At 45.6% G+C, this 26,588-nt stretch overlaps 1 protein-coding gene across 1 annotated transcript in view; it reads right to left on the reverse strand.

Moving 5' to 3' along the window:
* LOC112455573 (homeotic protein distal-less-like) overlaps positions 1–25,346 on the reverse strand; it is a 69,469-nt gene extending 44,123 nt beyond the window's left edge. Inside the window, exon 1 of the mRNA XM_025017587.1 lies at positions 25,098–25,346. Within this exon, the coding sequence (XP_024873355.1) occupies positions 25,098–25,346 (249 nt within the window). The remainder of the gene's footprint in view (positions 1–25,097) is intronic.
* Positions 25,347–26,588: the final 1,242 nt, after the last annotated feature.

The raw sequence follows: 26,588 nt of genomic DNA on the forward strand, positions 1-26,588 counted from the left end.
GCATCCGCAACTGCGCTCTTACGCAACGCTCGCGCGCGGCGGCACCTCTCTCAGCTCCGCATTATTGTTGCCTTCGTGCCTGTCGTCTGTTCCAAGTGTCGTCGTCGTTGTCGTCGTGGTCGTCGTCGCCGCCGCCGTCGTCGTCGTCGTCATGTTCATCATCGTCATATCCAGTCGTCGTACGAGGAACCGCGATTACTCAGCGGTACGTCGCGATAAATGGATATTATTAATGTCAGATAACGATATGCGTACATATGTGTTGTACTCTCGCGGTTGCGAAAGGGATCTCGGAAGACCGACCTTGAAGTATATAGTTTAACGTAGCACGGAAATAATGATGTAAGAGAATGTTGATATCGGAAAGCGTCAGAAAAAGAGTATGCAACAAGTATTCATGAGCTATTCTTCAAAATCTACCGATTCATGGGTTTCGATATCGATCGAAATTACTTTGGGAGATTCTGGCACCCTGATAATCGCGAATTGGTTGAGAGCCGGCGAATCGGTTGAGGCACGGGTCGAAGAAGGAAGGAGAAGCTGCCGGCTCGCCTTATACGAGGCGCGAATCTCGCGGCATGAAATCGCCGCGACGAGAGAAAACCTACGGGGCCTTATAATGGGTCGGGGCCGGGTGGGTTCTCAGGACGAGCCACGGGGAGAAAGAGAGAAAGAGAGAACAGGTGTGTGACGTCAGGTGGGCAGTACTTCAGGGCCGCGCGAATGAGGCCCCACTCGCTATTTTTCACCTGAAACAGATCGTCGGTCAAAAGGCGCCGCCGCGCACTTCGACGAGCTGTGGCAACCTATACACGTACGTCAAACTTTTCACAGCCGTGTTTCGGTTTCGGTACCGGCAACATCGGTACCGATAAAAAATGAAATCATCTCGATGAACGAAAGAACAATGCAGAATTACCTCTCGGTTTAAGACTCTACCATCCCGAGGGCCTGTGAATGCAAAAAATATAATTCGAAAGATTTTCATGTCGCATTGTCGAGTAAATATATATAAGTCGAATATTTAAAACTGCTATTATTGCAATTAAAATGCCCCTTTTTTGCTTTGTGATTAAAAAATGAAAAAAAAATCATTTAAGTTCTAAAATATAATAATCAAAGATATTGCACGGGTAAAGAAATCAAAAAAAGCCCACGTTAATAAACTTTGCACGTAAAATATGAGGTATAAAAATCAATTATTTGATTCGAGAGATCTTGGCAACGGTGTGACACAACCTTAAGGGTAGTACAGGCAGTTCGAGGACGTGCATTGAGAAGAATGCAATCGCCGCGGCATCGCGCAGAGGAACCGAGCGGATATGAGCATCGTACGGCCCGGTGGGGGAAGGACGCGAAGCTGCGCTTGTAAATTATGTATGAGAGTGTACTCACAGGGGATTACATAATGGCTTGTTTACGGTCGAATGTAAACAGCGATCAATGGGACAGGGGGCGATCGTCCATCGGCGATCGCGATAGGGATTCGCCCGTGACTTTATATATTCCGGACGGTCGTGAATCGCGCCGAGTAAAATCGAATCGTCGGGTCCATGATCGATAGAAAATGCGCATCGCGCGCGGATCTCGGCTGATGGCTTTATTAATTATTTATGTCGACTCGATCTCACCTTTGAGCGAACTGGTAACGTTCACTTGAATGTGACGTGCGATTGCCATCTGACCGCTCGATTTTTTTCTGTCGATTCCCCGGCTGTCGCTTTTTTTCTGTCGTAAATATCATAGGTGTGAACTAGCACGTGGTGGTTGCAAGTCGCTATATGGATTTTCCGAAGGGTCAACCTCTAACGTAGTGCAATGCCACATTGAGTTATAAAACGTATTATTAAAAAATGCACTTGCTTAAATTAGCTAATGTTTGACGCTTATTAATTGTTATTTAACTTATTATTACTTAATAACTTAACTACACTGGCTTTTTGCTTCGAGTTTCATTATCATCGTACGTTAATCCTAACTGGATGACGAAAGATGAACTTTACAGATAAGGAATCATTTGATAGTCGTAACACTTTCTAACACTGCACCTCGGACACGAGCAATCCTGGCACGCTAGGATTGCAAATTACATGAATTAATACACTCGTTTCTGCAGTGCCGTCTAGTTAGAGTTAATAAGCACTTAACACAAAGAAGCACACGCACGTAATCATTAATGACGGCTAATGACGCATTATCCTGTCCCAAAAAGGGATGCGCGCACTAATAACAATAGATCAAACAACGGAAGTCACCAGCCCCTCTCACTTTTCTAATAATATCTGTATTATTCAACCCATATGCATCCGCATTACTCAACGTGACATAGATTTTTTCTTCCAAGTTTTAATTTCACTAATATGTATTGTTTAAAAGCTTCATAAATAGAGAAACGGGTCAATAAATACAATTAAAATTTTTATATAATCACAACAGTATACGCATTGCAAAGTAAACAATTGAGAGAGAGCGAGAGAGAAGCGTTTTAACTCGAGCCGAAGAATGCACTTGTTTGAATGATCAGCCGGAGCAGGAAGAGCCTTTCGCATTCATCTCGTCGACACCGCGGGACTTGCCATCTCGGTCGATTAATCATTTTCGTCTGTTACACTTACTCATACGGAGAAGCCACGTCTCGTATCAGCGTAGAAAACAGCGTATCGATCTCGCGATCGGTAATCGATAAGCGGCACGTTTGGAATTTCACCGGAGCGAGGAAGGATCGGCTACTCTCGTCGCGTGGTAGCTTCACGGATCGCGCGCGATTCCACGTCGCGATGCGATTAAAAGAGCGCGTTTCGCCTTCGGAGCATAAAGAGAAAGGAAGTCGCCGGGTAAAAGCGGCCAATTCCGCGAAGTAGCCGCCTCGGACTAACGAACTGTCGAAGAATCTCTCAGAATAATTTCTCGCCTGGCGCAGCTGGCGCAAACCGGCTACCGCGGGCGATTAATCATTACCCGCGCGTTTAAACGGGGGTCGCGTGTTGTTTGCAAATATTTCCGCGATCGCGAGCGCGTAATTTATGTTACACGCGCGAAAGTGGGCCGCGTACTTTCGAAATTTGAGGAATGTCTGCCGTGTTTTTTTTTTAACTCTTTCAATTTAAATGCGATTGTACGAGTAGATTCGAGTAGCGCGAATATTGCCCGAGCCTTGGATCAGGCACAGCTCTCCCGTTGTCTCGTTAAATCTTATTGTTAGTTTTACGGTACGCTGATCACTTCGCTCAATCTCTCAATCAATGTTAATTAAATACATATCTAATGTTCGCGATCACTTACTTTCATCGTTCAACACAGACTCGTGCAACTTGATTATCTGGTAGCGAAGGTAATCATCATCACGTTTAAATATCGGTATCTTTTTGTAAACGTTGTGAAGGTTTTTGAGATACGAGCGGCGCACATCTCTCCCTCGGGCGAGAAATTATAAGTAAAATAGACTCGATGTATGGTTCATTGACCGACCGATCTGTGTATATACGTGAACCTGGGTGAGAAAAACGAGAAACGCGAACGCGATCGATCGCCCGTTCGATCTCACCGATTTCCAAGTAATAAAATTAGAGCGCGCGCGCAATCGGCCGGGCTCTTCCTGCCTCGACCGGACTCTTCGTCATGTCCGCGCAACGATTTCTCAGGTGGATCACCCGTGTGCGTATCTCTCTCTCTCTTTCTTCTTCTTCCTCTACCTGTGGCCGGCGGTATCCCTACCCTGGCCGCGGTACCCCCGGCCCGTCTTTCTTTCTCTCGGCAGTTGCGATGCAAAAATGTAATTAAAGGCGTGCGCGCGCGCAAGCACGAGCGCGCGCGAGCGCGCACATAATGAAAGTGGATGGCGACCGGCGGCACGGCCGCTGCGAGTGAATGACGCCCGAAGGCCACGGCGCGCGGTGCAACGTGTGTGCAGTCGCGCGCTGCATGCGCGCACACGAGCGCGAACGAACGTCGCTGTACACGCGCTTCTATATATACGAGGAAGTTTTCTTCTCACGGAAAGGATAATGTGTCGTGTGATGCGCTATTGCGGAGTCTCGTAATTACGAATCGATCGGCGAAGAGCTCCGCATGACCGTCGCATCGGCAGTGGATTACAATTAGAATAATACATTAAATTTTTTATATCAATTACATAACGGAGGGATATTTGTAGCGGATACAAGTTATTTTCTCGCGCGGTAATGAAGATTTTATCAAAACATTTTACTATCAATCCATTATCTTGAGTAAGTCAAGGAATGTGTACTATATGTTTGAAATTACAAAATGAGACGATTGTATTTTTATTGCCGTTATTTATTCAGCAACAACTTCGCATGGAACGCGAAAGACTCGAATGGTGCCGCGCGAGCAGCACGAGGAATCTACATAATGCGCCGCATAATGTGTGTGCGCTCGGGCGAACGTTTTTTTTTCTTCCCATGAAAAGTCGGAACGGTGATTCGCCATGGAGGCCAAGGAAAAAGAATTGCTTCGAAGCAAACCTCGTTGATCGCGATTGTACGTCGAAAAATTCCGAGAAACCGGCGAAGACCGCGCGATATCGAAAGGAAAGGGAACTCGGATGCACCGCGCGACGCACGAAATTCTGCTCTATGATGAGATTAGAAATACGGTTACGCCTCGTTGAGAAATGCGGAGAAATGAGATTATAATCTCTACTTTCCGCGTTGAATCGTGATGGATCATTTACCTCGCATCGATACTTATAATTTTCGCGGAAATTATCGTTAAAAAAAAAGGTCTTGCTTATCAACATCCGCGCGACACGCTGGCACACAGAATATATATAATTAATATTTTATAATAAAGTCATCTAAGGATTAATCTCGATAACCGGTTATCACGATGCAAACTTATCATTACGATATTTTAAGCAAAATAACATTATACCTATACGTGAGTCAGTAGAATTATATGTAATTTCTGACGAAAGATTGTCAGACCGCTTTTCATTATCAGCGGAAAAGTAATTCGGAGCAGCGTTAGTTAATCTCGCTGGAGAATCTATTCGGGAAAACGTAGAAAGTTGCGCTAGATTCTCATACCGGTAGAAACCTCGTTCCTACGGGGACTGGCATTAAGTGGATCGCGATGGAGAGGGACACCTGCCGCGCGCTGGCGCTGGCGGAGTGAAAAGATCGACGCGTCATCAGCGCGAGCGCGCGCGGGCAGCAAAGAGACTCGCGTTAGACTCGCCTCGTTTTCGGAGGTCGGAGAGAGAGGAGAGTGTTGAGCAGCACTAATTGACCTCGGGGGCCCGACTGACCCGGCGCGCGTCCGAGCTGACAGACCGGACCAGCCGACGATTAAACTTCCCGTTAATATTGCCCGCCCGTTCTCAATCTTACTCCTTTCTTCATCTACCTCTTCCTCCACTCTCGCTCTATCATTCTCATGTCTAGCTCCATTCCGCCACTCCGGGCCGTGCCCATTTTACCTCGCGCTTGCCCTCCGTCCTTCTCTCACCCGCTTTCAGAGAGCTCGCTTGTTCTCTCGCTCTCTCTCACCTCTCGGACTCACCTACACCCGGTACACCCCGAGTCCGGTATCCTATGAATATTTATGCGGTTTGTAATCTAATACCGCGTATTCTCTCGGCAGGGGCGGAAGGAAGATGCATTCACCCCTCTCGTCGCGAATCTCGTTCCTCCGATTTATATACGCAAGTCATTGTTGCAGCATTGACTATCCATCGCAAAAAGAAGATACAATGAACATCACATCATATATAATAAAACAATTCGACATAAATCTAACTATAGACAAGAGTTTAATAATATTACTTTCTTCCGGTGTCTTGTAATGCCCGATGCGACCTGTGATTTGTTTCAACGACCGCCCAAAAAAGATTCTCATGAAAGGAAGCTCGTAACCGATTCGCGCGCTACCCAAAAGACCGCGAATACTTCCCTAAAAAAAAAAAGCTCGTTTCTTCCGGTCCCATTTATCCTTTCTCCCTCTCTGTCTTGCGTGGAGACCCCGCGCTACCGTTTCGGGTCGCAACTTCACGGTTCAGTCGACTGGGCGCAGTCTTCGAGCGACTCTTGACCGACTCGACAGGAAGTCGACGGGCCTGGTCCCCGAATGGCTGCGAGGCGTGCGACCGTGCGTCCGCGCGCTCGCAAGAGACGAGGTGATTTCGTGATGAAAAATTTTCGCCTCGCTTCCGGATCTGCTTGTCAGGTCAGGCCCCGTCGAGGACGAGTAGGCGAAGGGGGTGCGCGAGGGGCACTGTCATTATTTCCCACAGCCGCCGTATGTTTCTACGGTTCCGCTAGGCTAAACCCGACGAAGAAGGGTCGGGCCAGGGAACCACCGAGAAGAGGAAGGAAGGATTCCTCGAGGGGTACCGCGTACAACCTGTCGTGTCGGTCTTGACAAAACAGCGAAATTACCTTGGAGGTTAACGGCGGTTGCGGTGGCGGCGGCGGCGGCGGCGGCGGTGCGGTGGTCGCCGCAGTCAAGAGCTCTGCGATATTCTTCTTTATCGATGAGGGTACACGAAGGCCGTGTACCCTTTCGCGCGAAGTTGCTTGGTGGGAAGAAAACGGCTGCGCGAAACTTCTGTTTCTTCGTTCAACCCTTTCGAGTGTGCCGCAGGAAGATTGGGTCGCATAGACGTATATACGTACATATATACGTTCAAAGAGAGTCGATGTAAAGTATGCAGGTGAGGACAAGTATGAAAGTGAAGTTAGGCTATCGAGCTATACGTATATAGACCGGCACGTCGGCGGCATCCTGCCTTTGTGTGCGTGCCTCTCCTCTCTCGGCATCGCTGTATTTTTCTGTTTCTGACGCTGCCCCTCGTGTTACATACCAGCGATCTCATCGCAAGTGAGTGATAATCGCGCGGATCAAATAAGAATTGCGGACATGTGCAAAGTATTTATCCGGTGAAGATAGCCCGTATAAGTAATGATCGCGTTCAAGAGATACAGCATATTTTAAATGATATATAGTATCATTTTTCTTTCAAAAAATATTATCTACATTATATTTTAAACCACATGAAAATCTAGTTGCATCTACACAGTTATTTACGATAAACCGATAGCTAATGTTTTTCTTTTACAAAATTTAAGTCTATACAGAAATTCGAAAGATCTGCGTCAATCGCGTGCACATGCCACTACCAATCGTGGAAGATTGGCACGCGGTATCTAAGTCTGGTATAGTCGGTGTATCGACCTAGTATGGCACGAGTTAATAATAACAAAAGAATCTGAGGCCTCGTTTCGCCGTCGCACGCCACACTGGGTGCGCAAGGGTTGCAATGAAAGAAAGTTCTAATCGTCAACCGCGCGGATATCGATCTTCGTCATCGCGTCCGCGAAAACTGGGCGGTTGTCGACTAGCATCGTCTATACCCACATTCCCTGAGAAGATTCGTTAAAACTCGACACGACTCCACTTTAGGTTTTACAAGGGGTTGTAAAAGAACAAAAAACTATGTACATTAAGCTCGAAATTTCTGTAGACGCAATTTAACTCCGCAACTTTTCAGCAGACCGATTAATTTTTTAATCAAATCGTTTAACAGATCAAACTCCGATCTCTTTAAAAGTATTTAATATTTCTCCGGAGATATACATTGATTTACGAAGAAGGTACGCATTCGAGATTCGTGAAGGTAAGAAAGTTGTATCTATGGTAGCCGCTATATATAACTATAGTGAGCGTAGGCTCGCAAAGGAACGTTTGTTGGAAGTTATACACATAAGCTATAGCGGGAAAAGTTGTATTATTCTCAAGGTACGTACTAACGTACGGTAGGAAGTGCAGGTGGTCAGTGTAAAATTCACGTACGGGGTGCAATATAAATTAGGGATATTTTTATCATCCCGGATATTTTATAGAGTAATGCGTTCCGAGCTCCCGGCGTACAAGGTAAGGTAAATTGCATACGGTCAAAGACATACGCCATACTGTCTGACGTCATTTGCTGCCTGACATATTACGTGAGCGTGACGATACAAGTGAAATGACACTAGCGGTACTATTTGATCATTCGCATTTCTATATGTTCATAGCACTGCCAGTGGATCGCAAAACGATAAAATGATAATCTACATATGTACAATAATGCATGAAGCGCGATTTGAAAGCGATGTTACCGTTATATACGCCGTAACTTTTTGCCGATAATGACGATAATCGGAAGAAAGCGTGGAAGAAAATGGACCACCCAGGGAGATGTTACACGTCGATCGAGTCATAACGTCAATCTTTTTCCTTCATCTGTCCAATGTCCCGCGAAAGTGCCGCTGAATTATGTCAAATTAAATGTTCTCTTCGGTGAGATGTTTTTGCACGCGACCATTACCAGCCCCGTGTCGTAACGGCGATATTAACGATCCGTGAAACCGACGCTACTTTGGTTGGACTCGATATCGAACGCGGACGCCGTTCTGCGATTTTTCCGATCTACGCTACACCAGGTATACATAATCGATATTGGATTGCCTCGAAAATGATTGATGCAAAGATATGTTTGATGAATGATTTCTCAATCTTAGGTTATACGAAAAGAACGATATTCTTTCAGATATTAGGAAAGATAAGCAATCGCAAGATTAGTAATTATTTGTCGCCGATGACAAATCACAAAATTATGCATGTAAAATTTAAATTGCCATTTATAAGAAAATTTAATATGTACTGCTGAAACATTAAAGAAAATTTACTACAAATTTTGTTATATATAGCTTTAAAAATTCGTCAATACAGATTGAAATAAAAAATATCCGCAAGCGCCAATAAATCATTATCGTGTCGTAATTCGTAATATTTGGACTACCGCGTTCGGGGGCACAATTTAGGGTTACGCGTCCTGCCGTCGTCGTAATTGCGCATACCTCCTAAAAGGTAACACGATAGTACCTGCCGCGGACCAATTTACAAAGAGGATCGATCGACAAAGGGCATCTGATAGGACTCCGTAGGATCTTGTGCTGAATGGATCGCGGTCGGTTCGTGGTGCGGTTTACGCGCACTCCCAAACGCGAATAGTATGATACCGGGGTGTAAGGGTATAGACCTTTAAGCCTGGCTCACAGTATTGTTCACGCTATTTTAATAATACAGAGAGAAAGAAAAATACATTAGTGACAAGTTAAACGTATATTTTCAGGAATTCATCATCAACGCACGCTCTTCATAAATTGAAATTTCTTTAGCTGTACAAGAATTTCTCATTCATGCTTTTTAATCATGAAAGTTTCGATACCAAAACAATTTAAAGACAAAGGACTAAATTCAGTACGGAAATTATATGTGCTACGTGCAATACAAAATTTATTATTTTAAATATTTCCTGCACATGTCAATCTTAAATTCGTAAAAAGTTATAGAATTAAAAATGAAATACACGTGAGGAGTTACAAGCATGGTCTCTCGAGAGATTCTCATCGAAAGAAGGAAATTTAATTAATATGGCATTATTGTCTAGAAGGATTCACGGATCTTTTAGCTGTGTGAGGCCGGCTTAACGTGAGGCCCTGATCCCTACGGTTTTGGAGGAAGAATACAAAACGCAAAGGGCTCCAAGCAAAGACGAGACGGTGGGCGGGGCGCCTCTCGGGCTCCAAGGCGATCCACTCCGACCTCCACCTTCTTCTTACTTAGAGATATAGTAGGCGCGCGCGCATCAACATGTTACATCTTTCATGAAACAGCAAATGAGAGTTAGAGATTACATAAATAAAAAAGAAAAAACGCGCCAACGGCGCGATGCGTGTGTGCGGGGGCCTCGGGAACCGTACGTGCTTGGTGGGCGCACACACTCAACTCGCGGCAGCTGGTTGATAGCATCGGCAAACTGTGAGCGTGGCTGATTTTGACGTGGCATTAAAATCCTTTCTTTCTGCCGCGTACGAGGTTATAATCACGGTGCAACTATGTACGATGAAGTGACACGCGGTATTCCACCCGCGCGATGTTCCATTCCGCGGTTGTAACCGATGCCGTCGCGATATTCGACTGCCTCGGGGCACAATCGTGCGCAGCAATGATTGACGATTACACAAGCTAGAGAAGACGCGGAAATATCGTACCCCGTGCTACGTTAGATAATATATTAGATAAACAAACTTTAGAATACAGTGGCAACACTTAGGATTACACGTGGAATGTGTACGCGCGCGAACTGAAAAGTATATACGCGAGAGTTCAATTAATAATCTATTAACATACAGTACTTTTTCCGCCTTCATTCAACTTGCCTTCTGGAAACTTATTGTATCACGGCGAATCATTCAACGTCGGCGTATAAGCTTGCTTAGGATGATCCCACGCGCGCGATGGTCGCGCGGACGCGCAACAAATGTGAGCAATAACAAATGGCTTACGCAAGCGTGCGAAGCGATGAATTCAGTCGAAACGAGTCTTTGAGAACGGCCGACCGCGCGGATCTGGAAGGCAATGGGTAGAAGAAGACATCGACGATCGATCGGCGATGCCGATTGAGACGTCCCTGAGGGAGTACCCGCGGCAGCCCCTTTCTTTTTATTCTCCCGCAGCTTTGTGTGCAGAAACGGATTGACGTACGATGTGTCAGCGGTGACAACTGGCGCAAGCGCAGCCCGAATACGAAATGAACCTTCGGCCTTCCATTCGACTTTTATAGCAGGTTAACCCTCGCCCCCATCGGCCTCATCTGACCCAACCGTCGGCGTCGCCTCAGGCGACGAAATCCTCAGGACTTGTACGAAAAGGAGAATCGACACCGCAAGGACTCAACAACTTGCCTCGTAGAGCCGAGGAATAATCTCATCATCGCGCCGAGAACTCGGTATTCTGACAGGCAATTTGCCGATGCCTCTAAACCGCGACAAAATATTTTGGACAATATATGTGACATGGTACAACATCAGATTGGCCGAAGTAAAGCGCGACGTTATCCCGCTGTTTATGCCTCGGCGGGATTTCGTGACGGAATTATCCTTCTCATATACTCATCTCGTTGCCGTTGACATAGGCAACACCAACGAGACGAGTACATGAGAGGGTCAACGAGTTGTCTCGCCAGAGTGCTGACACGGGCACGCTCATCGTTATTGAGAAACCTTGCACTTGCAAACGATAAGTAAGAGAAGAAATTGTACTAATTATATTGTCTGTAGATATTTTCTGATAATCGAAACATAAAACTATGTACTTATCGCAGTGCTAATTGATTAAAATAAACTATCTTTATCTGGAAATTGTGACTCAATTATTTCGACATTAATATATCAAAGCGAGTAAAATGTTCGCACATTTTTACATTACTGATAATACAGAAGACATTGGAGGCAAAACGAAGATTGCTAGAAACGTCTGAAAATCCTGATTCACGCACAATAAGCGCTGAGCGAATCCGCGAGCGGCAAGAACGTCGACCTACGTATTCTTGTTGCATCTTCGTTCTCCGGAGAATGCGAAAAATGTAGAAAGGGAGCGAGAGAGAGATCGATGAGACACTCTCTCTGTTTTCACAATCGGACCGCGTCGTTTACCTGGGGACCACTGCATGTCCCCGAGAGTTCTTTTCCCTGAGTACCGTCTCCTTGGATTTCTTCTCCTTTGCGCGACTTTCGTCGTTTTACGGTGAACGTTTTGGTTCCTTTTCTTTTTGGCTTGCCTTCATTCCTTCCAGGAGGTCGAGGTCGGCGAGATTGACCGTGCAAATACGAGGAGTCTAATTGTGTGATTTTCATTTGATCAGATATCGAATATACATTTTACGCGAAAAAGAAAAGCAATTTGTCGCTGATACAAGTTGATTGATGCGGCTGATCAATCAAGGCCGTGCCTCGCCTCGCGGAAATTCTCGTGATTGAATTCAACGTCACGTGGAAAAATTGCGTAATCCATCCTCTGTCATTTGCAACGAATACCGTGGTCGCAAAAAATAATCTGCATCGATAAACGTATATTTATCTACAGAACGAACAAATCCTTAGACTTATTATGGAAATTAGTTCATATCAGAATTTGAAACAATCCGCGCAATAAATGTGGGGAAGTTGAATTAAGTAAAATAAAAAATGAGACATTCTCTAAAATGCGCGTGAAATGCCCGATACAAATGTTATGCACAATCTTCAAGGCATGAAGGCTAGGCGAACACCTTCGGAGGTCCGTACTTTTCTCCGCGAAGGCCTGGACAAGGTTGTAAAACGATGCCCAGGCCCGAAGCAATGCCGCAACTATGCCGTACGTAAGGCCCCGTAGCGCGGCAATAAAGAGAGAAGAGGAAGACACCGAAGAGAGCACGAGGAGGTTTGTCCGGAGAAGGCAAAAGAAGCTCGCCCGCGCTTCGAATGGATCAAAGAGAGACGGAGCAGCGGGAAGGGATCGTCAACGGGCACGAAGGAAGCCGCCATGAAACAAACGAATACCGAAAGGGCCGGCCGTGGCTGTCGCGGCTGTGCGCGAGCCGCAGTGGAGGGAAGAAGGTAGAGGAAGGCGACGGTAAGAAACCCGAGAGAGCAAAAGCACGGGGACGCCGCCACTTCAAACGACCCGCGCATGCGTCCTCCCCCTTCCGTCTTCTTTCTTCCCCGCAAGGTGCCTGCTGCTGTCGGCGAAGTAGACCAGGGCTGAGGGTTACACCGCGTAGAGAGGGAGCTGAAGGGAGAAAAAGAGACGCGGAACGACCGGAGGGGCACCCGGGATGACTACTCTGGATTCCTATAATTGTTCATTTTTGCAAATTCCACGGTTTTTGTCCGCCATCGCAAAGTTCGGTAACCTCTGACGGAAACCTTAGTGTCCTTTGGGATGCTTCGAGTATGTTACCGCCTACAACGTGGGTGAAACGTGGGAAGAGGATGCTTCCTTGATGTTTCACACAAACAATTAGATTTTTAATTTTTCCTTATCTAAAAATTCTATATTAAGTAATTTAAAGTGACGATTGTACCTTCGTATTGTCTCGAGAAATAATCTGATAAATATATAAGTAAATATGTCAATAAGTCAATATATCTGCGTGTGGTCTATTCGCGTGATAAGAAAATTATACGCAATGTATATGATTATTTCGTATTCCAAAGTGTATTCAAGCATTCAAACCATAACTTCTGTTTATAAAGATGCTTAAAGACAGCCTTAAATGGGCTACTGCTTATAAGAATTCTACAGACAAATTCGAGTGTTCGAACGAGTGTTGTCAAAGGCGAAATCTTGTCTGAGAAGAAAGATTGCTGCACGCGTGCACCCTGTTCCCATGTTCCGCGGATCACAAACGGGTCGGTTTCTCGGAGTGTTTCGTGCGAAATGCATAATTCGATCGTTGCGCCGTCGTTAGGACTTCTCCCCGGGTGTTCCCACCGATCCCGACACGAAGCTTCTTTTTTCTTGCGCCTCTTCCGTCCTGCTCCGACTCCCGTACCTCCTCCTCGGCCCATCGCCTTTCCACGAAGTCGTAGAAGCGAGGTGATATTCGTCCGATATATACTCGGGCCGGACGCTCGCGTGCAAAGCGCGAGAGAGTTTCGAACTGGGACGCCTCGTTATCCGCTCGCGGGACCGACGGTTCCTCTTGCGAGAGTCCCTCGGTCCCTCCGCTTCGTAACCGGCTACGCGGAATCCGCATCGCGGGGTTTATAAAGTAGCCCGAACGCGGCGAACGCCTCGTGACGCGTCGATCGCGACGGTTCTTGACGGGGAGGAAGAGAGAAATCTTGGCAAATTATAGTTTTCGTATCACGAGAGCGACTCTCTCCTCCGGCTCTCCGCTCACGCTTTGGGTTTCCGTTTGAAAAGAGCGAGCGAGTGGCGAGTGGTCGCGCTATCGTCCCGGTGGGTCTCGACAGACCGAGCTTGTCGCAGTATTTAAGACGCAGCTAAAGCAAACAGAAAATTGTCTACGACATTGTGGCGGCCGGTCTCGAGCGGTCGAAAGGTTGTAATTATTATAAAGCCGATTTATTGCGTCGTGATGCTAAACCGCGTGGCGTTTCTCTCCCTCGGAGATCGCTCGCGACGAGGCTACCTATAAGAGAGGAGATACGGGATAATAAACTAGTCACCGGGATGCACGGAGAGTTCAAAGTTGAATATAATTACCATAGTTGTGTTTACTCATCGGCAAGTTCGACTGAAATGTTTACGTTTACGCTGAAGCATAAGCTTTACGTATATATGTTGTTGATGTTGAAAGCGCATTGAAGACCTGTTCTTCGGGCTTTCATAAGAAGTCCTTTTGCAATCGACAAATTTATTTATTTATCTGCACAAGTATTAATTTAGATGTACGTAGATACTTGAAAAAAATGCAACGGGACATCTATCGGAATGGCGTCTTGATAGGGTAGGTAAGGTTGGTCGCGAGGGCTCGCAAATAAAAAATCTAAGTGGAGGCAAAAATTAAAGATCGTCACGACAAGGTACTGTCGGATGAGACGACCGCGCGTCTTCCCTCCCGCAGCCCACCTTCGGCACCCCATCTTCTCCAACGGCTATGCACGACTGGTACGAGAGGGTTCGGATTTACCGGCGAAATGTTGGATTTATTAGATCGAGATACGCGTGGGCGTGACCCGCCGCATCCCCCGTCCTCTGCTCCCCGCTGCTCCATCGACGTCGACCTTACCGTTAGGTTACGTACGTGCGTAGGGGCCCTTCCAGCGAGAGCCACCTAAATCTAAACCTAAAGCTAGACGAGAGGAGAGCCCTGCGTGGCGCACGCACACGCGTAGAGTATCAAGGTGGATCGCAAGGCGTGGACGCCACATCCTGAATCCTGACGGAACTCTTCCTCGCGCCCCTCGTCGTTCTAGGAATCGGAGGGACGCGGGTATCGTGAATTCGATCGTCGGCGCCGAATGATGATTTACGGGCGAAAAGGAAGGAAAGAGGAGAGAAGTAGGAAGAGGAAAAGAGAGGAAAGACTGGAAGGGAAACTGAAACGCACGGCGATCAGTGGGTCCGTCGGCGCAAAGATTCGTGGGAATCGTTGTTGCTCATCCTCGCGACGACCGACAAGCGCGCGCGATCGAAACGAGATCCGCGGGGACGATCGCAAAGTACCGATAGATCGCGTGACGCTTCGCAGAAGACGCAAAACGCGAGATGGTGTGGGACCAGAAAGAAACTCGACGGACGCGCCGTCTCGTTGTGGGAACTCGGGGTGGTTTTTACGGTCAGTATAGATCGGTGATTTACAGCCGAGGAAGAAACGGAAGAAAGAGAGAAGAGAAGAGAAAGAAAATCGGAGAATCGTCTGTGACGTTCCAAACGCACTTTACGCAGCCTAATACGCACCGAGTGTTCGATGTCGAGCGTTATGAGAGAGTGGTAACGAGACGTGCGTGTTTCGGAGCGGAAGCCGCGGTCGCTTCCGCTGGAAGCCGTCGCCGGCGCGCGGCGTGTAGGTGCCTCGTCCTGGAAAATCGTGCCAACGTCGAGCCGTCGAACGGAATGGGTCGTCGGGGAAGGCCCCCGGAATCGCCTCCTGGCGAGTGCGAACGTCAGCGCGACTCGCCGGGGTTATTTACAGCTTCTTGGCATGGAGAGGCGAGCGCGCGGCGCCGCGGCGGAGCCCGGGCGCTGCCAGCGAGGAGGAAGTAACGATGATTTATATCCGCTGCTACCAGTCCTGCTCCCAACCCGCGATAATACCAATCATTATCATCGCTTAATAACAGGCATTACTGCCAACATTGAAATAATGCATGCGTGTGCGTGCATGCCTGTGTATGTATGTGCGCGCGCGCGCGCGCGCAAAAGTGGACGAGTGAACGAACATGTGTGCATGTACTTCACAAGCTGGCCCTGCGAAGGGTGTTGCTCCCTCCCTTATTTCTCCACCACCCACTCTCTTTCTCTCCTCTTCTTTTCTCTCTGGCAGGTCCGCCGCCGCGCAGTATTCAACGACGTTGCCGGCATCATTCGCGATACGGGGCCGCGGCGTCAGCCGTGGCCAAGTCAGGTGCGAGCCAGCGCCGAACGAAGCGCAGCGTGCGCCGCAGGTGATCTTCCTGAAAGATCTCTCGACAGGGAAGCCGGGAGGAGAGGGCGGGGTACAGCGGGGCAGAGGGTTCTCTTCGCCGCGAAGGGATTCCTCGCACGAGGGAGGCAGGAAGGCCGCGCTGCCGCCGCTCGAAAACCCCTCGAGCCTGTTTTGCGCGAATTCTTCTACGCTCGGCCGTGGTTCTCTTCTCGAGGAACTCGCCGACGCGAGTTCACCTCAAGGACGATTCATCTCCGCTAAGCTATCGCGAATGTCTCAAATATTTCTGGTGGTACTAGAAGTACTGCTCAAGAAAATTCCTCGTCGAGTTTAAGATATTCAGCAAAGAAAATATATGTCTATGACAGTGCACTTAAAATTATTTTCTTTCTATATATTCCGCCTTTACTTCCTATTTCATATTATTTCATATTAATTATATATTCACACATGACTGATTAACTTCTTCACTTGTTAAACCTGTGCTCCGCATTTTTGCTAACGACTATCGTGCGTTTTTCACGCATGACGCCGTGATTATCGCGGTTAAATACGTGCGGCGTTAGGTGCCATAACTTTAACGAAACACGTGTCATTAAGACGCACAACGATCCGTTACGTGTATCCCCACACAACTTCGTGGAAGTAAACCCGTGTTGCGGGCAATGGGTAGTAATAAAGAACACGAATCCTTCGGAGACGCGCGAATCGTGTCGAAGAAATCACAAATTGCGAGAAACCCTTTGATTCTGTCCCTTTTTTTCCCATGCGAATCGTTTCGCTCCGCGTCCGAGTTCACGTGTAACGGAATCGCGACTCGCCGCGTTGTTTCTGCAAACATCGAACTGTGTAATTATTGGCATTTGAAGCGCCGTGGGAGGTATATCGCGATGCACGCCATCGTCCCACGAACGTGGATAGATACATACACGAGTTAGTGCGTGAAAATAATTATTAGCCTCCGTTTGCACGGCAAGAGAAACGTCACGAGGAGGCAGAGTCGAGATGAGACGCCGCTATGTCGCGGACGAAGAAAAAAGGGACGAGTTTCCGGTACTCCGCTCGGTTTCTTTTCCTTTCTCCGCCGCGAATATCCCGCTGTCATGTGGAGTTTCCAGTGTTTCCACCAGTTAAAATAGACATTCCAGAATATGTTTTATCAAACCATGTTTCGGATTTAAAACATGAAAAATATTTACACAATAAAATGGTGATACACATACACACACACACACACACACATTTTACAGACAATACTGAATGATATTTAAGTGTGCAATAGTTTTCTAAGTCACGAAAATCTTATAGCTTTATATTTCTGTAACTCTCAAATAAATTTCGTCATATCTCTTATAATTGCTAGCAACAAGTTGAAACGCGTAGACGAAAAAGGCCCCAGCACTGCAATCGCGATCAACGCGCGTTGACAGGTTGACTGACACAGCCTTCCGTTGAGCATACCCAAGTCGTGACTTGCCTCTCCATTGTCTCCGGTAGATTTAAAAAAAAAAAATAATCAATAAGCGTCCTGTCGCGGTCGCATCGTCTACCGCGAAAAGACGGAAGTGACAGAAAATGACAAAAAGTTACAAAAACTTGCTGCTGGGCGGGCGAGGGCATGCCTATACAGTTCCGCACTTAATGAAAATTACTGGACGTAATCCAAGGATAATTTCTTTGCGACGCACGTGTTGCCGTTGATGTAATCGCGATTCGATACGGCTTTAGCGGATTCTTGCTGTTCACGCCGCATTTGACGCTATTAATTATTACCGTATAAGAAACAGCCTGATATCACGCGCTGCGCGCTTGCGTCACGTGTGAATGACACGCGCGAAACGTTGAGGGATTTCGATACAAACCTAGAAAAACTGGCAATACCGGATCGCCGATATCCATCTAAAAAAAATGGCTGTACATTTTCTCTATACATAGTGTATGAGAATATCAGCGCGTGAAAAAAAATCGTCGTACGGTAGCCGAAGCCGATAAGCCGTTGTCCCGGACCGAAACGCTACGTCGAAAGGGAAGTTTCTCGGTACGCCACCGCAAGAAACTGATGCATGTCTTCCAAGAAAACAGGTCAATCAAACGGGTCAGTAAACAGTTTTTTATTATCAGTGTAAACCAGAATTCGATGTACTCTCTGATAGTTTCCTCGTTTAGTTTCTACGTATAGTTTTCATGTATTATGTTATATAATTAAGTGGATTTATGAAATTTTTTATCTAACGAATTTGATATGAAATTTTTATGGGGATGAATTATAACGAGATTTTACTGCACGTAATGTGATTTGCTTCGTTCCTTGCATGGTGAACGACAATCGTGTATCTCAGATGTATATGTACGTATATACAGCTAATCATGTCTAATGACAGAAGAAAGTACACGGCGTAAGTGGCGATACTCGATGTGCTAGCTGCGACGTTTCTATTAAACAACGGAAACGTCAATCGTGCGACGTGTTACAAGCTTCATCGGGGAAAGTTCCACCGGTTGCTATCGGCGAAACCGTCCATGATCTTAGACTGTGGGGCAAAAAACGTCTAAGAAACTTAATTTTTTAAAAATAATATCACATACACTTGTAAAAATTTGTCTGTCGCGGATATAGTGCATGTTTGTAATTGTAAAAATATACGCGAATGCAAGACTGTCCGGCGTCGCACGCGAAAAACGCACGTGTACACACACACACATAGACCTCGCGAAGAAATCCGTTAAAATCGTGACGCACACGTAAAATGCGCGAGCGCGCGTACACGCGAGTCGTCGGAATAATAAGTTGTATCACGTCGAGGATCGCGTGCGCCGCGAAACTTTCCCATTTGTAACCGGTGGACGGCGATCGACAGATACAAGCCGATAGCGCGATGTCGGTCGAACTTCTATTAGTTTTATTATATATATCGATAATGGCGAGGGTGGGCTGACATGGGCCCACGTGTGAGCGCGAGCGTGTGTGCGCGCGCGACGCACGGGCTGAAGCTGATCGCGCGCGATGGACACATCCCTATCTTGACACGCACGGGCCGACCGATGAGATAATATCGCGATAAGCGGGATCAATGCCGGTTAGTCGATTAGAGTACGAGAAGATCGAAAGGGTGAAGCAAGAGAGAAAATATAAAGAAGAAAAAAAATAAATTTATTATACTGGGCCAAGGCCCATCAAAGAATAAGTGTAACTATAAACAAAATATATGTACATAAACATCAAGGCTGACAAATCTAAAAATAAATATAAAAGATATCGCAAAACTAGAGCGTACTTTCTTTCCCGCTTATATTCTAACATATAAGAGGTTTATATATACTAGTTGAATATGACAGATATAGCTCTCCGGTATCAAAGAAAGATGTTTTCCAACAGTCTTTGGAGTTATAAAAATTAATGATTAGTGAATTCTATTTATTTACTTGTTACCATTTAAGTGTGATGCGATATATTCATTCCATTCCATTCTAAGTAACTTCGCAAGTGCGGAGGAGGGGCGCAAATAGAAAAGTATTTTAATTAACTTCACCGAAAGCGGCAGGTTTCCTGGGGCGGACTTCACGTCGCGTCAAACACGCAGCCAGACCTTTCGCCGAACTTCGTAAATCTCGATTAAAAAGTTTACACGGTGATGTGAAGTACGTTATGTTTCGCCGGATTTCTCCAAGTTCCGAAAAGCCATTAAATAACGAAGTTGTTCTCCGCTTTTATCGATTCTTGCCGGCGAGCCTGAAATTCCCAAGCGTCTCGAATGATTTCGCATATGTTATATGTGAACTGTCGACACTTTCCTTATTAAAATGGTTAATTAATTAGGAGATTAATTAACGTACAGCTATATATGAGTCTCAGCCCCTGCGGAATCGCCGTGTATGCAACCACGTTTGAACTTTCTGACGATGTCTTGTGACATTATTTTGGCAGCAAAGCTAACTTTTTATTCGATTTATATCGCGGAGACGGAGTCATCAATTACTTTGCTTACATTGTGTCCCAATCAGAAATTGATTCTACTATCTCCCATATCTGCTTTATAACTGCGCTAGAGCAAGGAGCCCTATTATAGTAGATCATTAATAAACTTGATAAATTCTCTCTAAATATAACTTACGTTTTTTTTTACTCTCTGTAAAACTTACGCATTTTAAATCTTTTACACCTGTGAATTTGTTCCAAACGATCCAAGTTTACATAATTTTAATTATAAAGTATCAATCTACATTTTTTATTTTGTACAATTACAATAAAAGATATAATCATTCTCTGATGTTTATTTCAGAATATATGATTGTTATGCCCGAAAAAATCGAATTGAATGCTAGCTTAATAAGTTCGACAATTAATTTATCTATTTTATTTGGTAAACAAAAAATCTGAGAGAAGAACAAAACCCAAGATGTATCGAGATACAGACCAGCGTCATCTCTGCCATGTATTACATAATAAATCGCCCGAGCATCTCGTATCCGCCACATTTATTCAATAAATAACACTTTCATAAATTCAACGATTTATTGCTGGGCCGGCGGTGACCCCGGTGATCCGATACACCATACCCGTGATTAATTATCCGATTCATTGTTCCCTGGCGAGAAACTATGTCCGCTATCTAACACATCTGGTCTGATAACGGAACGAAAGGCTTGCGGACCGCCGGCGTGTGTGTTCGTGTTATATATGTACACGGCGACCGCAGTGATAGGCAGATAAATGGACGCTGATAAATGCGCGGGAAAGGTGGACGAGGGAAAGGTGGAGATATACATACAGAACGGAGACACACGTTATCGGCGGATCGACGTCTGCCACGAAGACGAGGACGACGGAGCGTTTCGCAAGTCGGCGTCACGGCGGTAGCCGGAAAAAGGGAGAAAAACCGCGTAATGATTTTATAGTCGGGAGGGAGAAAGATACACGGAGGAGAGACTGGTCAGGAGAGTGGATAGGATCTTGAACGTGATCTGGGCTAATCCGCTTCTCTCTTTCGCTCTCCTGGAACGGATACGATCAAGGTTCTCCGAACCCAACGTCATTTCATGCATCTCGCGTATGCACGTGGTTTGCGCTGCAGCGTGTTTAGCAATCTTTTACGTGAAGGATTGGAAATCAGTTGTCATAAAGTAATTTTGTAAAGTGGTGGACTTTAGCTTGATTTTGAAATACGAAAATCAAAGAATCAAACCATCTAGAAGTTACTTAGATATATAGTATACTCTTAAAATCCACAATAAAGAATAGTTGTTCAAGTACTCTTTAGAATGTGTCATTTATAAGATATTTTCAAGATACAAACTAATAGAAATCAATATACAGAATATAGATTAATACTAATATATGTCACTAACTTGAAATTGCAAAGTTATTCTGTAATGAAATAATATGAGAACATAAATGTTCGATATATAAACATTTACTACTTTGACAAATGATACTAACCGTGTACATTTGTAAGATATGAATGATGCATGAAAATAAAAGCAGATTCAAATTAATAGTAAAGACGTATAAATTAATCTGAAAATCTAGCTTGCAGTCTCTCGCAATTTCGCGTATCTTTTTGCGCGGCATCAATTTATTAATATATTTTTTCTCTTTTTCATAAATTCTTACGCCGAGACGATCTTTCCAATACCAAGACAACGATGAACGGTAGCGGACGGAGTGTATTACTTGTGTTCGCGAGCGCATTCATGCATGAATAATAGTTACCCACCGCGCGTTCATCTACTGTATATGAGCGGTGTTTTCGATTATATGTACGGTGTTTTTCCGCGAAGCTGTATATCGCGTGCTGTGCTATCCAACTACGTAACGCGCGCGCGGTGGTTGAATCCCCGAGCACCTTGAATGCGATTCGCGGCAGCTTTCCGATGCGTAATTTATTTTTATTCGGTAATTCAATGACAGGGAGTTCGATCGCGAGATATATATCTTTACTAATCCGTACTCGCGTATACCGTATTTATATGACTCTCTATGTGATCTACATATGAGCTTCACTGCAATTTCGTAGCAAAACTGATCCGTGTCTTTATAATTTGAAAAGTTTGCCTTAAATAAAATTGTATCTATGATAGATTATATGTATAAATAACATAAGTTTACTCTCGCTCCAAACATATATAAAATAAATCAAATTTAGTATATTACCGTCGTTCATAATATTAATTAGTATAAGATACAAATATTTTTTGTTTTATTTTGTGCACATTGTGACTGATTCATGAGTTTTCATCTCCCAAATCGAGTCGTCTATCCTCGAGGAAATTGCAAAAAGTCCCTCTTTCTACGAGGATGCTAACGTCGCACCCCATGGTAGACGGGAGCACGGCAGGATTTCGAATTCACGTCGTGTAATCGCGCTTCCCTCCCGCGACTTTCGAATCTCGCTTCGACGTGTTCGCATTCCCGGGGCCAATGAGGAGAGATCGGGCACGTTAGTCGCGGCGAGGAGGAAGAAAAAAGAAGCACCACGCCCAAGGTACGTGGCAGGAACGCAGACGGGCGTGTTGGTGCCCACGTTTCTACGTATATACATCCGCGCGAGCGAGCGAGCGAGAGCGTGTGCCCATGTACTTCGCGTGTGCAAGTACTCCCTGCTCCCTTCCTTTCCCGTCCCTCTATTCCCTTCTAGTCCCCCTCGGACCCCTTTCGCGTATCACGTGTATACCGGCGGCACGAACGCTACCACGTCCTCAAATTGAGGCCCCGGAGAAAAAAAAGATGCGTGGCCTCACCTCGATCCTCACCGCTCCTCCCGCCCTCCCCTTCCAATTCCCCTTTTCCCTGCCGCTTCTTTCTCTCTCGCTCATCTGAGGCTGAAGGAAAAGAGGAAGAAGAGGAGGAGAATAGGGAGAGCCGGTGGGGAAATGCGAGGGGAGATCGCCGGGGGGACGACGAGGCTGTCGTGGAATAAGGAAAGGAGGGGACGAGGAAAGAGGAGAAGATGGAAGAGACTGAAGGCTAAGGCGCCATGTTGGTGGCGATGACAAGAAAGCCAGCGCGCGACGGTAGCAGGGCCAAGAGTGCAGAGGCAGAGGCGCTTGGTCGAACGCCTTGATTGGACGATTACGGATTATGCACGGTGCCTGCTGAAGAGCTGCACCGATCGCGCGCGGCGAACATTCTTCGTTACGTGGCGCGGAGAGATGCTGAGTGTTTGACAAAAGGTAGAAGTCATCCCTCCATTTTCAGAAAACAAAAAAATTCACGGTTGTGCCTAATGCGAAATTCAATTGCTTCATCGATTTTTGCAGTCGCCCGAAAAGAAAAATTCAAGATTTCACTGTTTTTACGTTAATATAATATAATATAATCAATACGCTAAGATTGATATGTGCCGTACGTCTATTTCTATTAGCTCATGTCAATTAATTCTTATCCGACGAAGATTAAATAACAGTGCATTCTGACGATCACGTAGAAAATGTAATAGATAGTCTCCCGAGGTTTCGTAATTTAATTTCCCGCCGCCGACCGCGGCTACTGCTGATTTCGAACAACCGTGTTTAGTAAACAACCAGACGCCGACTGCTCATCAGGTTGCGTCGCGCTCGATTCACTCGCACACGGGGGGAGAACAACTCCCGCGGTGCTCCGTCTAATGAAATTATCCGGTCCGGGACCCCCTGCAACGACATCAACCAGCTACGACAGCCAGTTATCCCATGATTACGCGATACGCAGTTACGCGCTGCACCATGACGATTGTGCACACTCTTCTTCGAGGGGTGAGGAACTCACAAAGAGCAACCGCGAAAATTGCTCCATCTCGTCATCTCACATCGGTCAATGGAACGCATAATTTCGTGTGAAGGAACGTGCAATCCCGTCAGACCGCACACACAAATCGATAGTAATATAGAAAGGAAGTAATTTTACGACGGTGTTCGGTGTTTAATAAGTTGTCAATATGACACGCAAGTCGATCCGAATAAATTTCAATTGTCTTCCGCGAAATCGTCCTAATTAGCTACGGAGACTTCGGCCCGTCAAATAAATCGTCATCTCCCGAGACATCTATAACGGACAAGTTCGGAGCCAATTAACCTCTCTCCGATTATGTAGCTCGATCTTCCTAATAAATCGTTAATTGGAAACCACGCGACGGATAATTGGCGAAAAATCTTTCGCCGACGAGCGCATAGAGCCCCGCCCGCGTGCGGAAAGCTAGCGCATAACTCGCGCGATCGCCGGGAGAAAATTTATGGCCACCTCGTTAGTCCGGAAACTTGTCTCTTTCGTTCTCTTTCCCTCCCTCGGTAACACTGGACACTGGCGGCAACCCTATCCCCGATGTCCAGGGCGTGGCGAATCGGTGATTTAGTAAAGTCATTTGTGCCGATAATGCTGACAGATGCCGTTTATCGGGGCTCCCGTTACCGCGGATCGCAACCGAGAACGCAACTGGACCCATATCGCGAGAAAAAAAAGGTCATTATGCCGTTTTGGTAAAATTCAAAAATTCTAATCACGACGCAAGATCGTAATTAGCAAAACGAATATCGCGTGCGATGCGTTGTCGTTCGCGGAATTTACTTGTTTACGCGATTTCGAGAGGTCTTTTCAACGGTATTTCCTGATAAACCGTATCAGAATGAAAAACCTGTTTTGCCCGCGGAAATATATATATATTACAGATATTTTATCATTCGGTGAAAACGTACTGTCAACACGGTTGCACCAGTTGCAACTGAAATAAGTTCTAGGTAAAATATGTACGAAGAGAAAATTTTTCTATATCACGAGGCATAATGGTTTTCTCCCGGAATATCGTAATAAATATTCGAATGACTGGACATATCTTTCAGACACATCTCTTATCAAACTAAAAAACGCCGTTTATATGTAAAACCAAAATTCCAAATCAAATAAAAGATTATTTTTCCAATAATTCTCAATAATTTTTGTCGTATCCCACATTAAAACGACGCCATTTTTAGTGGGTTAAGTAATCGAAGTGCGCAAAATCCAAAACGCCCCGTGTACGTTCGCCCTCGGCAAAGTATTGTATTTTACGGTCACGTTTATTGCAATTTGTTTACGCCAACTTGTCACGAGTGGCGCGAGATAAGAGCTACTTATCGTTGGCCGACTATACGTCGTGGGAAGCTTGCGCTCTAGTCTGCTGGTCTTAATGTCGATAGAACTTGCCTGCGTTTGCGTGAGTCCGAGGCTGGCCGCGAGCTCCGCTCTTTCCGGTAGCGCGAGGTACTGCGTTCTCTGAAACCGCCTGTTGAGCTGCTGCAATTGCAGGCTGCTGTAAATCGTCCTCGGTTTCCTCATCTTCTTGCCCTTGCCGTTCCTGAGGGAACCGCCGCCGCCGCCGCTGAGCTCGTCGACGAGGCTTCCGGTTTTATCACCCAATGGCGAGAGGTCTGCGAACATGCACCACCCTAACATCAACTTTCAGAATCCTCGTCACTGCTCGCGTACGAACTAAAAATAAAATTAAACTAAAACCTGAACGGCAATTTCGATAACATATCGCGATATCACAATGGCGGAGATGACCGACGCGGCTATTGATTTCTTTGACATTAATAAATTTGCGGTTGCGATAAATATTTCAAGGAGGCATAATGCAAGAAACTAGAGAAAGACAACGGGATAATAAAAATATAAAAAAAGATATACATATTTCTTCTTAAAAAAAAGTTTAGAGAATAAACACTAAAGTGATTAAGATTTTGTAGTTAACAATTGGATAATTATATAATACAGTTGTATAATTAAGAATTTGAAGTATATTGAATTTGATGAATTCATATAAGTTTAAACGTAGAAAAAAAAACACTTTTAATTGAAAAAAATGGGTTGTCACTTCATTAATTTTTTAAAGATATTTCTTAAGTTTTCTTTTTCGCAATAAAGCATCGAATTGCACGGTTAATCATGTCACCTTTCTGATCGAACGGTTCCGGAGATCGTGCAAAATGTAAAGGCCGCTGAAGCATTTAACCAGAGTCTTATCGAATCGAAATTAACGGAAGTGACGCGTCGTTTTTTCGAAAAGAAGAAAAAGGGAAACAACAGCACAAACACAGTCGGAATATTTTATTCGACAAGCCGCGCGTAATTATCTGATAAAATAAATGCATTATTCAATTCACATACAATGTATTGTGATAATTAGCAACAGTGCAGAGAATGCGTGCTTTCGTTACGTCGAAAGAGAGTGAGCGAGAGAGAAAGAAAGAGGGAAAAAGCCCTACAGTGCGTTAACGGCGCGGTAATTAATTACGGAGCCATATATCAATCTTAAAGCGATGGCGATGCAATGAAGTAGCATAGAGCTCGATAGAGGTGCGCATCGTGCCAGCGCCCGCGCTGCCTATCTCGCGTGGAATCTGTTTCATTATTTTTATATCGCGATTACGACGTTGCGTGTTTTCATCGGGGAGACGCGGGCGGCCTTCCCGGGAGAGAGAAGAGCCACGGATACTTCTTGCACTATAGGGCCCACCGTTTTGTCGTCCGCGAGTGAGAGAAGAAAGACGCCGAAAGACGTCGAACGCACAGAGATATCGATTCCGAGGCTTCAAATTAGCAATGCGATGCGACGCGTCGACTTGAGGCAGTCGAGGCGCGAGAGAGTCCCTTCTCTCCCCTTCCTCCCCGTGACAATTAGCAGGACTATTAATT

Source organism: Temnothorax curvispinosus, unplaced genomic scaffold (assembly GCF_003070985.1).
Source record: "Temnothorax curvispinosus isolate PA1 unplaced genomic scaffold, ASM307098v1 QBEX01006215.1, whole genome shotgun sequence".
Taxonomy (NCBI): Eukaryota; Metazoa; Arthropoda; class Insecta; order Hymenoptera; family Formicidae; genus Temnothorax; species Temnothorax curvispinosus.